Source organism: Malaclemys terrapin, chromosome 6 (genome assembly GCF_027887155.1).
Source record: "Malaclemys terrapin pileata isolate rMalTer1 chromosome 6, rMalTer1.hap1, whole genome shotgun sequence".
Taxonomy (NCBI): domain Eukaryota; kingdom Metazoa; phylum Chordata; order Testudines; family Emydidae; genus Malaclemys; species Malaclemys terrapin.
The window spans coordinates 128844082-128860325 of NC_071510.1; the positions used below are offsets into that span (position 1 = coordinate 128844082).

The window sequence follows — 16244 nt, forward strand, 5'->3', positions numbered from 1 at the left end:
GGTCTCAGTTCAGCTCCATCGCTCCTCTTCCGGACTCATCCCTTTGAGTGCGTGGCCCCCCCCCTTTGCAACCCTCCCCTGGCGTCCCCTCCTCCAGCACAAACACAACACTGCGTCTTGCTCCCCGCGCCTTAGCTCCGCCTCTCCTATCGCCACTCACAAACCGGTAGCGAGGGCTCAGCTCCCCTCTCTGCTTTGCCACTGCTGCCAGTCGCGGTGTCCAATTTCTCTTCCGGCACCGTGGCGCTTCCTCCCGGCCTGCCCCGACGCCGGGACGGCGCTCCCTGTAAACACCCGCAAAGCCGCCACGCCGTCCTCCTTCCGGCCCCTCTTAAACTCGCCCCTGCTGCCATGCCGACAACGCTCGGCAGCCCACGTGCTGGGGTCGTTGCTTAGTGCGAGGATTGCCTGCCATCACCTGCTCCCCCACCCGCATCTCCCTGCTGTGTCTGGTACTTGCATCGTAAGCTGCTTGTGCCAGAGAACGGGCTTTGTTAGCCCTTTGGAGAGAACCCAGCATGACAGGACCCTGAGCGAGGCTTCCAGGGGCTCCTGTAATGTGAGCGCCACCCCAACCCCGGGTAAGAGCAGCCTCGTCCTCACCTCTGGTCGATCTGCCTCTGGTCCCTTCTCCAAAATGCTAGTGGCAAACTCAGGGGTGAGCAAGAGCCCGAACGACAGGTGTCCAGCGTCCTTGTGCTTCGGGGGCTCTGCGCTGATAGGCCACTGGGGAGAAGCAGGGAATGCAGCGTGAACGGAGACACCTTTGCTAGATTGGCATCTGCTCGGGCACCACTGCCCCTCTGCTGGGTAGATCCACCCCACCGTCCTGCTCCCCAGAACCCCTGCCCTCTGGAGCCAGGCAGACGGGGTGGCTATGTACTCAAAAGCTCTCCCCCATGCAAGAGCCCTACCCCGGCCCCCACCAGCCTCTGCTGTAGCGCTGCCAGGCAGGGTCCCGTTATCCAGATCAGCTACAGCCCAGCAATGCAAGTTCTCTCACTACCCCCATCACCAATGGGTCTCAATCCCTGTCTGGGAGGGACCCCACCGAAAGAGGGGAAAGGGGGGGATGCAATCCCCATGGCCTCTCTGCTGAGACCACCAAGCCAGGACAGCAGGGAACTGGACGGAGCTCCACCTGTCTCGGTCAGCAAACAGCTACAACTTTTGACAAGTTTGGTTCAACTTTTGACCCTGGACAGGATTTGAACCAGCAGTCTGGAAGATAACCAGAGCCCTCTGGGAGGGGCACAGGGCGAGGACTCTCCCTTCCCACCTTTCCCCGGGCAGCACAGCAATGGAAGGAGACAGGAGGCCCGAGTGGGCAGGAGAGCGGGCACATTAGAGAAGCAGCTGCTGCGTTACACAGGAGGCTCTGTGAAGGGGGGGAGGGTTACCTGCGGTGCCTGGGGCAGGGAGTGCGTCAGCAGCAGCACCCTCTCGGCCAGCCCTCGCGCCAGCAGGGAGGTGACGAAGGGCAGGGCTGCAGCTATATAGTTCCCGCCTCGATCCATCAGCTCATTCAGCAGCTGCATCTTCTTGCAGGCTCCCTGCAGCTTGGAGACGTGCTTCAGGCTGCGGCGAGGGAGGAGAGAGCCTCAGTCACCTTGGGAAATGCCCCTGGGCTTCCCCCTGCCAAGCCACTTCAAGGCAGCGGTGCCTGCAGGATGCTCCCAAGGTAGGAGGGATGCTGGGAGGGGGGCACGGGCCAGGAACTGGGCTACACTCACGGGATCGAGTGCCCACAGCATCATCCAGGTAAAGTCTGATCCAGCATGGACTAGCGAAGCTGGGATTCCCAGCTCTCCCCCAGTGTGTACTGGGAGTTCCCAGCCCTCGTGGCTCAGCGGAGATCAGACCCTGAAATAGCCACCTAGGCCAGCCCAACCAAACAGCTGGGATGTGTGCACAGCACACCCTGTCGGAGGCAGGGGAGCAGGGGGTGCCACCCTGATCTGCAGGGGGAGTAGGAGGCAGCTGGGAGGGTGGATGACGACCACAGAGTTACCCGGGCCGCATCTGCGCTGCGCTTTCGCCAGGATCCCGCGCGGAGCCTGGGACAGCCAGCTGCTCTCTGACCGATCCCCCCCACACCGTCCCCAAGCCACGGTGACCAGACTCACTGGAAGACATGGTCGAAGGTTCTGATCAGGGGCTTGGGGGTCATGAGCAGCAGCTGGAATCCGTCCACTGTTCTGTCGTCCAGAACTTCCATCGAGCGCTTGGCTTCGAACTGGACCTGAGGGAGGGGCAGTCATGAACCGAGGGTAGGGGAGAGTTCATTCCACTGGCAGGCTGAGCATAGGTCCTTCAGCGCCTGAGAGCACCCTGGCTCCCCGGTCATCTACAGCCCAGCTGCAACCCACACCCCATCCCGATCTGGGGGGGAGCCCACAGGGAGTCCTGGCTCTGAGCCCAGCCAATCCTCGGCCCCAGATCTCACTGTTGGGCAGGAGGCACCCTAAATAAAATGACTCCAGGTTGAAGCCAATTCAGCTTAGTAAGAAGAAGGCACAAGGCTCCAGTGCTGAGCTCGCAGATCCACCTCTAAAGCATGGGACACAGTTCCGGGGCTAGAGCCAGGAACAGCCGTGCCTGGGGAGCGGAACCCAGATCCCTCAGCCCGTCCAGCGGGGTCTCTGCGTGGCCAGCTCAAAGCAGCAGTTCCCCCTCCCCAGTGGCTGGTTATTTTGGGCCCCCGACATTAACCTCCCATCGCCCTGGAGGGTAGCAGTATGTTCTGTGCCTCGAGGAGTCCAGGGCTGTTAATCTAGAGACGTTCACCAGCCCTGTATACGCTTTAAAAACCTACCGAGAGAATTTTAAATAACGGCCCTTTGCCCTAGGAGCCCAAAGCAGCTTACACAAAACACTAGTATCAGAAAGGGATCGATTCACCCACACCACGGAAATGCAGCCACCTCTGAGGTGTTTAACTGGACTACAGCAACGCAATATACCTGGGCACGAAACCTTCAGCACTTCGGTAAATCCAACTTGCATAAAATGCTACCAGATGTCACCTCAGCAACACATGCTAGGGTGAGCACATCACCCCCATTCTCTGCTCTCTACGCTGGCTTCCCCTAGAATTGCTAATCAAGTTTAAGGTCTCGGTCCTTGTCACACAGTGCTCCATGGCCTGGATCCAGGGTACCTAAAAGACTATTTACAGCTCCAGGACGGAGACCGTGGCTGACAACTTCGCTCCTCCAGCACAATGGAACTCTCACCAATAAGGGTAAAGCTCGTCTGTGCGGGAGACGGAACCGTCTCTCAGGATGATCGGAGACTGCAGAATGAACTGCCCCAGGAGCTAAGGACTATCACAAACCTCACCACTTTCCACTCCAAGTGCAAGGAGCAAGTCTTTGATCTGCCTTCTCCAACGTGAACGTAAGAACGGCCATAGTGGGTCAGACCGATGGTTCATCTAGCCCAGGATCCGGTCTTCTGACAGCGGCCAATGCCAGATGCAATGAACAGAACAGGGCTATTTCGAGTGATCCATTCCCTGTCGTGCAGTCCCAGCTTCTGTCAGTCAGAGGTTTAGGGACACGCGGAGCATTGGGTTGCATCCCTGACCATCTTGACTAATGGCCACTGACAGGCCTATCCTCCCTGAACTTGGATAGTTCTTCTTTTAAATCTAGTTTTACTTTTGGCCTTCACAACATTCCCTGGTAACGAGTTCCACAGGTTGACGGCGTTGGGGGAAGAAATAGTTCCATGTGTTGGTTTTAAACCGCCTGCTGGTTAATTTCATTGGGTGACCCCTGGTTCTTGTATTAGCATGAAGCGGTAAGTAACACTGCCCTATTCATTATCTCCACACCATTCATGATTTTTCATCTACGTGCCTCTCTGTCTCCCTTAGCCCGTCCAGTTCAGCCAGTCTGGCCTCAGGCATAGGTGCTGGAACTAGGGGTGCAGCCGCACCTCCTGGCTTGAAGTGGTTTCCATTACATGCCGGGTTTACAGTTTGATTCAATCACTCTCAGCACCCCCACTATACACACTGTTCCTGCGCCCCGGCCTCAAGAGACAGTCCCGTGTCTCTGAGGGCCATGAGCTGCTTGCAGTGTATGTACATGCAAGCAGGTAACTGTACTTGCCGCATGCGGTACAATGGACTGGACTTCTGCCTACATTATTGTCACAGGCTGCTAGGCTCAGTGTACAGCCCACGCTATCATTTTTAATCACACACACACACACACACACACACACACACACACACACACTCTCACCCCAAGGGTCACACAGTCGCTCCTCCTTCACCTGGAGAGCTCCCTTGCAAAACCGCTGCCCACTAGCTCCTCCAGTCGCTTTGGAGCAAGCTTCTGAAGCCCCTGTTCTCCCTGAGTTAGCCCCACTCCCTTGTCAAGGGGTTAAGGGTCAAAGGACAGCAGGCTAGAGCCCCGTTAGCGAGCTCGCAGCCGCCCTCCTCGGCACACACAGCAAAAGGTGCATTTAGCAGCAGCAACAACAACCAAAACCAGACACTCCACCACACACATTCCTCCCTCTTGGGAGAGGACAAGAGACCAGCCAACACACTACGTGCTAGTCGCGTTGCTTAGTGCGCTACTGGAAGGCTCTCAGTTGCTACGGTGATATGAAAACCGACGTAGAATAGGAGAGAACAACGGTTTAGGAGGAAGAATCCTGCATCCCTGGAGGGATAAGAAGGTAGATGTTCATACTCGGATCCCAGCTCCTGTGAAAAGTACCCAAGGTCTCCAGTGAGCACAAGCAGGCAGAGAGCCTGGTTCTACACGGTCTCTGAAGACAGCTGTGCAGCTTAAAGTGCTAACTCTAGACCTGCTGGGACACTAGCTCAGCTCTCACTTGATAGGAAGAGCACCACCAACGGAACCCCGTCCCACTGAGGTCTCCCATCCCAGCACACACCGGGCCTTACCCTGCTTAGCTTGCTGGGCAGGACACAGCACCAGCGGCCAATGCACAAGCTACATCCTTCCTACGCTTGCTTGTCTGTAATACACTATGGCTGGGATAGAAAAACCTCTGACTCTGAAAGGGGAAGGGGCGTCCCAGGCAAGGGGACATTGACTCCTGGTACCAAACAACAGACCTCTGCCAGGACAAAGCCACGTGGCAAGACCAGCCCGGAAACAGCGGGCAGCGGGAGCCTTGGGGAGGAAACCGAGAGAGGCGGGACTGTGTGGATGCCCATCAGTAACACTGCCGGTACCTGCTTGTACTTGCTAGCGGTCATGTCAGCGCAGAGGTTCACCAACCCCGAGGGGTCCACAAAGACCACTTCGAATGCCTGGTGGAAGTCGGCCAGGGTGGGCTGGAAGAGAGAGCATGCGGCTTAGCACCCACCGAGATACGTGCAGCAATAAACTCTGCGCTGCCTGGCCCCTTAGAGTAACAGTGACTTGCAAACGCGGAGCACAGCCCATGTGCCGCGCAGGCCATCCACCTGCGCAGCGCAGTGGGCAGGGGGGTATTTGCATCACTGGACAGAGAAGATGAAGGCATGGCAGTTAAGTGACTGAGTCAACAGCGGAGCCAACAACAGAACCCAGGAGTCCCTACCCCGCCCTAGCCACCAGACCATGCTGCCAGGGGCCACACTTGCTCCTTACCAGCGAGCTATCTGTGTCCTTCAACAGGCTGATCCCAGCTGCACTCAGGTCTGTGGTAGCTGTGAACAAAGAAAGGGTCAGTGCTCTGTGCTGGGGGGAGTCTATCCTACCGCACCCCGGGACTGGGCTGTAAAATACTCTCCCTGTACAGCCATTTCACTCTGAGGGCGAGGCTCTAGGCTGCATTTTGCTGCAAGTTTCCAGACCATCAAATCAACAGGACTGTCGTGGTTTCTCTCTCTCTAGAGCTCAAATCACAGGGCATCATCCTGCCTTCACCCCAGGGTGGGGGCTACAGAGGATCTGGCTGGTCTTGCTCAGGATTTACCTGTCTGCCATAGGACATTTAACTGGGGATCCTACAAGGACAGAGGCATGTCTCTCCTCCAGGCCCCTCCAAGCCCAGCCAGGGCTGCGCGGCGCACAGAGGTTTATGCACCAGCCTTATACTGTTGGGTTCTAGGCTCAGCTGTGATCCAGGCCAAAGGTGCTGCCAACGCCACCTTCCCTGCCCCGAGAGCCACCGGGGAGCTCACCCAGGAACTGCAGAACGCTCCTCAGCACCTGGTAGCCGCTCATCCCCTGGCTGATCTTGTGCTTGGCCAGCAGGTAGGCAACCAGCATGGAGGCCATGAAGCCGTTGAGACACCCCAAGCCCTGTTGGGAGACAAGACACAGAGCTAGGGCAAGCTTCAGGCCTGCCCTGGAGTCACAGGCAACTCCACAGAGCCCGAGAGCACGCAGCCTGATGATTCCCCGCAGGGCCGGGCTCAGTTGAGTAACGACGCCAGCTTCTGCTGCCCTTCGCCCAGCAGCGCCGGCACGGGTGCCCTGGTCTCTTGGACCGCTCCGGGGATCTAAGCGCCTTTCATCTCCCATGACTCCAAAACCCCTTCCCCAGGGAGCCAGCAAGGGAACGTGGCAGGGCCGGGCGCTGACGCCAGAGACTGCCACTGGACCCTGACTGCAGACAGAGGGCGGGCTGAGGCCCTGCCTGCCCCAGGGCAACACCCTGCAGTTCACAGTCCCCCAGCCAGGGGAGCGAACCAATCGCTTGGACTAGTCTGAATCGAGCATCATGGGGATCTTGAGGGACCAGAGACCAGACAGCTCAATCTCAATGGAGCAGTGACCCTGCACACCCTCCATTCCTATCTACAGAGCAAGGACCCTGGGGCAGGAGGGAGCTACTGGAGATCAGCATGGAGCATACCAGGCTGGTACGCCTCCCACACACACACACCCCAAAGGCAGAGTGGGCCGGGGACAATGCACCCCCGTCCCTTCCCCACACCTCATGTGGGAATAAAAGAGGCCAGGCCCCGCACACGCACTGGGGTCGAAGGGGCGGGGCACAGCTGAGCAGGCCAGCGCACCCCCGACGAGGCTACCTTGTCGAGCTCCCGCTGGTGCAGCCAGACTTTGAGGAGGGCGACTCCGTCCCTCATGCCGGGGAAGTTGGCGCCAGCGCCGGCAAGGAAGAGCAGGTTGGATTCCAGCCCCGTGTCGTAGAGGATGGAGTTGTTGTAGTGAGGAGTGGGGGGCTCGGCGGCTCCTGGGGAGGGAACAAGGCAGACCAATCCAATCAGACGAGTTACCGGCACTTTTAACCGAATCCAACCCTCTGCATCCTTCCCAGTTAGAGGCTCCCAGCGCTGCGAGGGGCTGGCTGCGGAATATGCCGCCCCTTGCAGCAGAGCACTGCAGCGGGGGCTGGCTGCAGACTGTAGCTGGTGCTGCCTTGTAGGCTCCCCTACCTGCCTTCCCAGCTTTGTGGGGTGGGAGCAGCAAATTGCTATTTCCCCATCGGGGGGGGTGGGGGGGGAAGGGAAGAGGAGGAGGTCTTAGCCAGACTGCAGCAAGCAGGGAAAGGGAACGGTGCAACGCAAGGGCAGACCCTCCGGTGACTCGATGCCCCTCTATGGGGTGCACCGAGCAGGACCCAGACAGGATTCAGCAGGGAATGCTGATGGGTGCAGAGACACTGCAGGGAGCGAGAAACCCACATACACACTCCCTCTCTCTGCTGCCGGCTCCACCATGACCCCACCCTGCAGGAAATCCTGCTCCCCTCCCCCGATGGCCTCTATCCCAGGATCAGCCACGCACCCAGCTCCCTCTGAACTGTCTGGGCGTCCCAGCACACCCCAAGCCACAACGCAGCTCTGCATGCCCCAGCCCTACCTTCTCCGGGGGAGCCCTGCTCCAGGAACCAGGCCGTCCGGACGTTGTTCTTGCTGGGGTACAAGCGGCTGGGCTTAAAGAAACCGGGGGCGGGACAGGCGTAGAGCCGGACTGTCACCAGCTTCTCATCTTTACCTGCAAGCACCATGGGGAAGTGAGGTCAGAGAAAGTGACACAAGGAGGGGGGATTAACCTAGGAAGGGGCCACCATCCCTTCTCCTTGGAGGGAGGAGAGCACCAGACTTTCTCTTTTACTCCATAGAGCTCCCAGCAGGAGACGGAGACATTATCAGTAACTAGGACGATGAATCAACAGAGCTGACGATAACCCTGCCTAGTCGCCCCTGCCTATGTCTCCAACCACCCCAAACTCTCATCCCTGGGAGCGGTCGAGGGAAACTGCAGAACAATGCGTCTCCCATTCCTCCTTTCCTAGCACCCTCTCTCCCCGCCCCCCAATGCTCCGTCCATCGCCCCCGGCTCTCCCTTTGCCTGACTCTCGCGACCCATGGCCGACACGACGCCCGGCAGCGAGCACCACATCCAGCAGCGACAGCCCACCCCTAGGATTAACCTGGGCCTTTTCCAGCTGGCCTGGAAAGCGCTATGGGCACAGAGGGCACTGCACAAACACTGAGATAAGGGGGACCGGACGGGGTGCATCAGTGCTGCACGCGTGGCATTTCACTGGAGTCCCTACCGTTCTCCAGCCCTTTGTTAATTCAGCCAAACAGACTCCTATCTCCGGGAAGACCCAGGATGACGTTGGAAGGCCCATTCCTCACCCTCAAGTGCTTTGCCCAGGTGCCTGGGCTACTTCCAAAGCCTTTAGTCCCCAGAGAAACCTGCTCCCAATAGTGTCTCTGCACTGCCAGTTCCTGTTGATCGCCCTAGCCTGCGAGGCCAGGAGTCCAAGCCCGGCTCCCAGAGCGATGCACATTAACGGCGACTCCAGGCCAGTTTTCTCCCCAGCCCCATGTCCTGTGCACACAGGTACCAGTGTCAGACCCTTGGGCACAGCCCTGCCAGTGATGTGGGGGGGTTTGCAGCATGCACACAGACCTGGCATTGCTTGATGTGATGGCGCCACCCGCTAGTCGAGCTATGCAACTTCACTGACAAGGTGAGAAGAGCCCCGGGGATCAGGAGGCCCTAGGGGAGCGAGGGATGGGTGGGGAGTTCACAGACATGGTACCTTGAGGCTTTAGGAGCAGGATCGGCTTGAGATGGTTGCTGTTCATGTACGTGAATCTCACGCTGCCAAAGAGCTTTTCCTTGGAGAGGTGCTGAGCAATATGGGCCAGGTACAGAGCTCTCTTCCGGTGGTATCGCTGGTTCAGGTTGTCTTTGTCCTGGAGGATTGCCTGAGCAAGAAGGGGGACAGAGGAATCATCTCTGATGCTTCCAGAGCCCAGTTCAGCCCAACACACATGCCCTTCACTCCCCTGCAGACATGCAGCCACCTCTGGGGCGAGAAGGTGACGGCCAGAGAAACAGCACTGCAGAACGCAGAGCCATCCGCTCCAGCTCTAACAGGGCCAGCAAATCGCAACCAGCCGGCCAAGCATTAGCAGACCGCATGCCTCCTGCAGGGACGTGCAGAGCTATTCTGCTGACTCACCCCGACAGCCAGCCCGGGTGGGTCCCTTTAGCTGAAAGCCAGGCACATAAAAGGCAGAGTGGTTCTGAGGAGTGAGCTGAAAAGAGGGACAGGAAGTCCTGGCACGGAAAGCGCTCTTATGCGAGTTCTTGGCCTACAACCTACTACAAGTGCAGGTGAATGGTGCCACGGCTTCACCTGCTCTTCGACACAGGCTCAGGAGCAGGCCAAGGGCAGGCCGCATGGTGGCTAAGGAAGCCAGACTGCATCTAAACTCATCGACGTTAAAGAAAAGGCCCAGTCCCTACCCAGGCAGAGGGAGCAGACAGGAGAAGGGGACACGTTGTTTCTTCAATCGCACTGGAAATCAAGCAGCAGGAAGGTTTGATCTGGTTAGATTGAGAGGAGCGGGGACAATGGAGTCCCCATGGGATGAGGTCCAACTCCCTTAACAACTTCTGGCACAAAGCAAGGCCTGAGACGATGCATCACCTGATCTAAGCCCTAGAACGGTAAGCCTGGCACATTAGATAGAGAATCCGGGGGCTGCATGCACTGGGCATCTTTACCCTGTGATAGCACACAGCGTTAAGCTTCTATAGGAGAAGACACCGACCGTGGAGCACGGGAGGTCGCAGGCTCAGCCATGGCACCACACCAACCCCACGCCTGCCAGGCATGCTTGGACTCACCCGGGGCATCATCACTGCCACATCCACATTGATCTCCGGCTTGATGCATGTGCCCAGAAGGTAGCTCCCCACCACCGTCACCGCGGCTGGCGGCAGGAAGCGGAACTTCCCCTTCACGCTGACAGGCACCTGGAGGAACGGAACCTTCACGTCCTTCGGGAGCCAGGACTGGTCGGCGAGCTGTGAAAGGCAGGGAGGGGTGAAGGACAGCCCATGCTCCAGTTCCCAGCAGCGACTGAGCTCACCCAGCTACTAGCAGGGCTCTGCCAAGTGAACTGGGACTCTGCCACCCAAAATACTGCTCAGAGCATCAAAGGGGGAGTGTAGGACCCTGAACCAAAGGCCATAACTCAGTGGCTGGAAACGGGTCCTGCAGGGATCCCCCCCGCTTCACAGTCCTCTCTCCTCTATTCTCTGTCTACACATCCCAGCCATGATATCCATGGACCTTACAGCTACAGGGTGGGGATGGCAGGATCTATGCCCCCCAGAAACATGCTCCAGAGGGGGAGTGGCAGTACGTCCAGCAGGGGTTGGGACAGCTGCACCACTCGGCTGAGTCGTAAACACAAGGCGTGAAACGCAAAGGGCAAAGCCAGTCGGAAGTGGCTCGTTGACAGCACCGCTCGTTGTTAAGCAGACAGCCCCGTTGCCTCCCCCGGCCGCCCCAGGACATACATCGGTTTCCGGGGTCTCCGGGACAGCACTCAACAGGGTATTGATTTCGTGGAGGAAGGCATCAATCTTCTGCTTCTTCTTCTCCTTTAGCTTCACCTCCTTCAGCAGCTCCTCGATCTGCAGAGAGAAGGGGTGACCATGAAGGGAAGCCTTAGCAACGGAAATCACTGCAGACTTTTATCCTGCCCCGAGGGGCATTCCCAGCCTGGACCAGAGGGAAACGCTCTCCGTAGGGTGAGACAGGGGAACTCCCAGTCCCTCTCAATGACTCCTCTATGCCAGGGAGGTTTCTCCAGCACCTAGACATACGGGGAATATGGTTGCATGATACCAAATACCAACTGTTACTCTCCAAGCGGGATCCTCCACTGGCCAGTGGTGGTTCACGTGGGTCCCTCTGCTGCTGCTAATTCATAGGCAGCACTGAAACTTCAACGTGTCAGTTCGGCTCTTGTCTGATGCCTAGCCAGAACAAACGGGTGCAGCCGACATCGGTTTCACTGTGGCTGGGAAGGGTGAAGGGAAAGCATCCCTGCTACAGCAAAAGCCACTGCAGCATCCAGGAGCTAGGGGTAGGTGTGGGCTTGCCTCCCCAGCCACCAAGCTGGCACAGAACGTGGCTCAGAACTGCTCCTCTTCGACTGAGAGCGTTTAAGGTCAGAAGAGATGCTCAGAGCATCTATACTGACCTCCTGTCTATCGCAGACCATTAAATTTCACTCACGTACTCCTATACTGAGCCCAATAACTAGCGTGTATACTTTTCAGTTTTCCAGCCAGGGTTCACGTGGGGTTTGAACCCCAGGTCTCCAAGACGGTAAACACCAGGCAAACCGCTAGGCCATCAGGCCATTTTATCTGGCTCTGTGACTACCTACAATTCTACAGCAAATGCACATTCCCACACTTCCAAATAAAAGGTCCAATGCCTCCCCTCCCCCAACAGGCAAATGTGTCCCACCCACACCCGAGGCATCCCAGTGCACTATCCACAATTCCAGGCACACGTACAGCACTCACTCATAAAGTCAAGCCAATGTCCAAACAGCAGCCAAAATCAAGGGCCTCCCCAACCGCCTTCTTCCCCAAAATGGAGGCCCTGATCCTGCAACTAGCTCCCCCAGCGCTGACCCATGTGACACTGCGGAACCCCACAAGGAGAAGCAAAATCCAAAGCTCGGGACCCCGCACGTCATTCGATGCTAGAAACAGGCAGAGAGAGAGAGAGCTCAGCAGCAGTGCTTCTAGCAGGAACAGTCTTGCGATATCACCGTGAAAACTACCATCTCAGGCACAAAATCTATTTCAAAAATTCTGATCCCCCAAAATTAAGGCTTTTTTGGCCAAAATTTTCATACATTTTTCAGCCAGCGCCACTGTCCACCCATCACACTGCGGGTGAAGAATCAGAGAATCATTTGTTCACCCGCTGAAAATGAAGTCGCCCCAGATGAACAAACCCATCAAATTTCCTCCCTTGCCAGGGGCTCAATGGTGTTATCCCCATTATACAAACTGGAGAGAAGTCAAGGGACTCGCTCAAGGTGGCAGCACGAGTCAGGGCCGAACTGAGACTGGAGCTTGTCAGTTCCCCATGCAGTAATGCATCTGCTGCGTCCCAAGCCTCCCCAGTCTCCAACATACACTCCAGGCTGGAAAGAATCAGGCTACCAGGTTGAATGCAGCACAAAGTGGGTCCTATTTGATTCCCTGGCTTCTTCTGACCTGCAGGCGGAGAAGGCTGGAATGGAAGAGATTCTCGGTCTCCTTCAGTTGGTTCAGCTCCTCATTGGTGGGCGGCTTGTACAAATCAGCCCGGCTGAGTTTCACCGGTTTCACAACGCCATCTGGAACTGAAGCTCTTTTCCTTCCCTGGGGTTTGCCTTTCTTGGGGAGATCCTGATTCTCCTCCTTTGCCTCCAGGTCTCCCTCCGCATCGTCAAATGCCTGCGATGATATAAACAAGCCGATTAGAAGCCGTGCAGATCTGATCACAAACGCCACTGGGAGAAAGTGAGAGTCACCAAAGCAGAGTCAGTAAGAAACCTCAAGGTTGGGTGGGTCTTGGCCCAGTTCCTAATGGGTAAGTGATCTTAATACCCAAGCCACCTCCAGGACTGGCACCAACAGACCCCCTATATAGTAGTCTCAACAGAAAAGACAAGGACTAAATGGGCCATCGAAACTGAATGAAATTCTCTGCCTTACACAAGAGGGTTGAAGCGTGAGATGGGGAAGCTGGCACTGCCCCGGGAAGGTAAGTTATATACCCAATCAGACTATCAAATGTCTTTTACTTCTTACCCATAGCCTTGCCATCTGAAAAGTGCTTTACAAACAAAAACACCCTTGAAAGGTCAATAAACGCTATCCCCATTTAAAGAGGGGGAAACTGAGGCACTGAATTTAAAAGAACAGTCACTTCAAATTGTCTTCTCTATTACTGCTACAGTAGAACCTCAGAGTTACGAACATCTTGGGAATGGAAGTTGTTCGTAACTCTGAACAAAATGTTATGGTGGTTCTTTCAAAAGTTTACAACTGAACATTGACTTAACACAGCTTTGAAACTTTGCTACGCAGAAGAAAAATCCTGCTTTTAACCATCTTAATTTAAATGAAACAGAAACAGTTTCCTTACCTTGTCAAATCATTTTTTTTTTAATTTAAACTTTCCTTTTATATTTTTAATAGTTTACATTTAACACTGTACTGTATTTTCTTTTGGGGGGGGGAGGGGAGAAAGGGGGAGAGTTTCTCTGCTGTTGCCTGATGGCGCACTTCCAGCTCCAAATCAGGTGTATGGTTGACCAGTCAGTTCACAACTCTGGTGTTTGAAACGCTGAGGCTCTATTGTACATATAGCAACTACGATCCCTGTTACTCACATTAGACAAAAACAGCAAGGAGAGGTTTCAGCTGGTTTTCTTTCTGCATTGGCCAGCTGTGCGTGTTGTGTGCCTGTGTTTGGATACCACAGTGCTTGAGAACCTCACACATTTTTAGTGTCTTTATCCACACAACCCCTGACGAGGTAGAATACAGTTGTCACCCCCACAGTACAGATGGGGAACTGTGGCACAGAGAGACTAAATCACTCGCCCAAAGATCACACAGGAAGCCTGGGGCAGCGCAGGGAATTCCAGGTCTGGGGCTAGCACTCTAACGGGTTGTCTCATCCTTCCTCTGTAAAGTACTTTGGGATCTTTCAGAATGAGCGGTAATTTTGCATGGACTAGATGACCTCCCAAGATCCCTTCCAGCCCCAGCTCTTTGTAATATGTAGGCCCACATCTAGAGAGGCAATGTAAGTTACTACCCATTGCACTCACTTACCAGGATGTTTAACACAGAGCAGAAATGGAGAGTCAAGAAATCCAGTGCTGGGAAGAATTTTGCCTGCCAGGCCAATGATTCACTAGCTTCCTTTAAAAAGCAACAGAGGGTCCTGTGGCACCTTTAAGACTAACAGAAGTATTGGGAGCATAAGCTTTCGTGGGTAAGAACCTCACTTCTTCAGATGCAAGACTTGCATCTGAAGAAGTGAGGTTCCTACCCACGAAAGCTTATGCTCCCAATACTTCTGTTAGTCTTAAAGGTGCCAGAGGACCCTCTGTTGCTTTTTACAGATTCAGACTAACACGGCTACCCCTCTGATACTTGACTAGCTTCCTTTGTCTAACAACTAATATACACACAGTATCAGTTCACACCAAGGCGGTATTGCAGCCTCACCACAGGGCTTGATCTGGGACTTTTCACGGCAAGCTCCTCTGGGCAAGGATTCGTTTCCTTTGCCCTGGCACAGCTACTGCGACAGTGCTGGGTAAACTCCCGGAGTTTTAGTTAAACACCCTGATCCCACCTGAGCTCCAACCCGCAACTTCCTTACGGGTTACTAAGCACAGCCGTCCAATAGCGGGGTGCGGGGAGAGAGGGGGGTTACTCTGTTCAGGGGGCTGGGGGCTTTCTCTGCCCCGTGCCGGGATTCATTCACTCCCAGTTACCCCTAACCCACGCCTAGCCGGCCAGGGCCTCTCACACCCAATCGCGTGGCTAAAAGAACGAACATTTCTCGTTTAAGGTCCAGGTTGCAAGAAGTGGCAGCCGATCCCCTCCCCCCGGCCCACTGACGGGCGCCCTGACCCACCCCCCAGGCCAGGCGGGGTCGTTAATCTGCCGCCCCCACCACCAGGGCCGTGTCTCGCCCGGGCTGGGACAAGACCCCGCTCTACCTCCCCCCAGACCCAGCCGGAAACGTCTCCCCACAATGGGGGGGTAACGACGGGCCCCCAAGGCGGGCTGGGAAGATGGGGGGGGGTGGATCCCCAGCCGGCGGGGGCTGGACCCGTCCTCCCCGGGCAGGGTAGAACGTGGAACCCCGGTCCGGTCCGGTCCCCTCCCGCCTTACCCGGTCCCCGCCGCCCGCGGCCGCTCTCGGCTTCATCTTCATCTCCGGCGCCCGCCCTCACGTGGACAGGCCGCCTGTCCCCACGTGGAACTCAACCACTCCTGCTGCCGCCCATTCCCGCCCCCTTAGCCGTTCCCGATTGGCTCAAAGGATGACTCCTCTCCTCTGATTGGCTAATTTGGCCACCCGGCGCTTTGTTTTCCTCTTAGCCCCGCCCACGGGTGCCGACAGCCATCAGCACGTTTGCCTGAGAGAAGACAGCCTCCTTCCCCCGATTGACGGCAATTTTGCGACTTGGGGGGAAGTTCAGCAGCCAGCGGCGCTGGACTTTATGGCGCTTTACGGCAGTAGGGTGGCCTAGCTGGGGAGGGGCTGTGGCCAGGCCCAGCTGAGCCCCGTTTAGGGGTGGGGGGGATGCTCGTGGGCTGCTCCGTGTCCCCTTTGAGCCCCCTGTGGCTGCCCTCCAAGGGCTCACCCCAGATCCCTGTAGCCCCTTCTGCCACCCCAAGCCAGGCCCCTGGCCCACCTGTGAGCCGGGCCGCCCTGAGACAAAGCAGGGCCTGGGTAGGGGGGGGAAGCCCTGGTGAAGAGCACCTGGCCCCCATTGGCATGACTGGGCAAGGTTACGCCAAGGGGGTGTGGTCAAGATGGTGGGGACAGGATGGTCTGTTCTTCAAAATGTGGTGCCCCCCCTGCGGCATGACCCAGCATGTGCCCAGGAGGGAGGTCTCACCCTTCCCAGAAGTACCGGAGTGTCGGTGTTCTGGGAATGCGTGAGCAGCCACCCTATACCTCCGCCTCACCTCCTGCAAGTGCCCACATATGTGCTGTAGGGCCAGAGAGTTGCCGCCCATCCCACTGGGCTGGAAACTGCAGAGCTGGAAATGCCAGCGACTCTGCTAGAATCCCTCACCTCCTGCTCGAAGACCTATAGTCCCGGACACCGCTAGCAGTGTTGCCAACTCTCATGATGAATGATTTTATCATTCACCTCATGACATTTGCAGTTTTTCTTGAAGCCCTTGCTCCTGGAGGCAAGTGATTACATGGGAATCAGT

The 16244-nt window shown here is 56.5% G+C and overlaps 1 protein-coding gene across 1 annotated transcript in view; it reads right to left on the bottom strand.

The window, feature by feature from the left end:
* The window catches only part of NOL6 (nucleolar protein 6), a 65651-nt gene extending 50378 nt beyond the window's left edge, over positions 1–15273 (bottom strand). The window contains exons 1-13 of the mRNA XM_054032904.1: positions 15187–15273; positions 12501–12722; positions 10776–10892; positions 10098–10277; positions 9001–9169; positions 7806–7940; positions 7013–7176; positions 6158–6278; positions 5622–5680; positions 5222–5323; positions 2127–2242; positions 1401–1578; positions 604–726 (exon numbers count right to left, since the gene is read on the bottom strand). Coding sequence (XP_053888879.1) covers positions 604–726; positions 1401–1578; positions 2127–2242; positions 5222–5323; positions 5622–5680; positions 6158–6278; positions 7013–7176; positions 7806–7940; positions 9001–9169; positions 10098–10277; positions 10776–10892; positions 12501–12722; positions 15187–15228 — 1728 coding nt within the window. The 5' untranslated portion in view covers positions 15229–15273. The remainder of the gene's footprint in view (positions 1–603; positions 727–1400; positions 1579–2126; positions 2243–5221; positions 5324–5621; positions 5681–6157; positions 6279–7012; positions 7177–7805; positions 7941–9000; positions 9170–10097; positions 10278–10775; positions 10893–12500; positions 12723–15186) is intronic.
* Between the last annotated feature and the right edge of the window lie 971 nt (positions 15274–16244).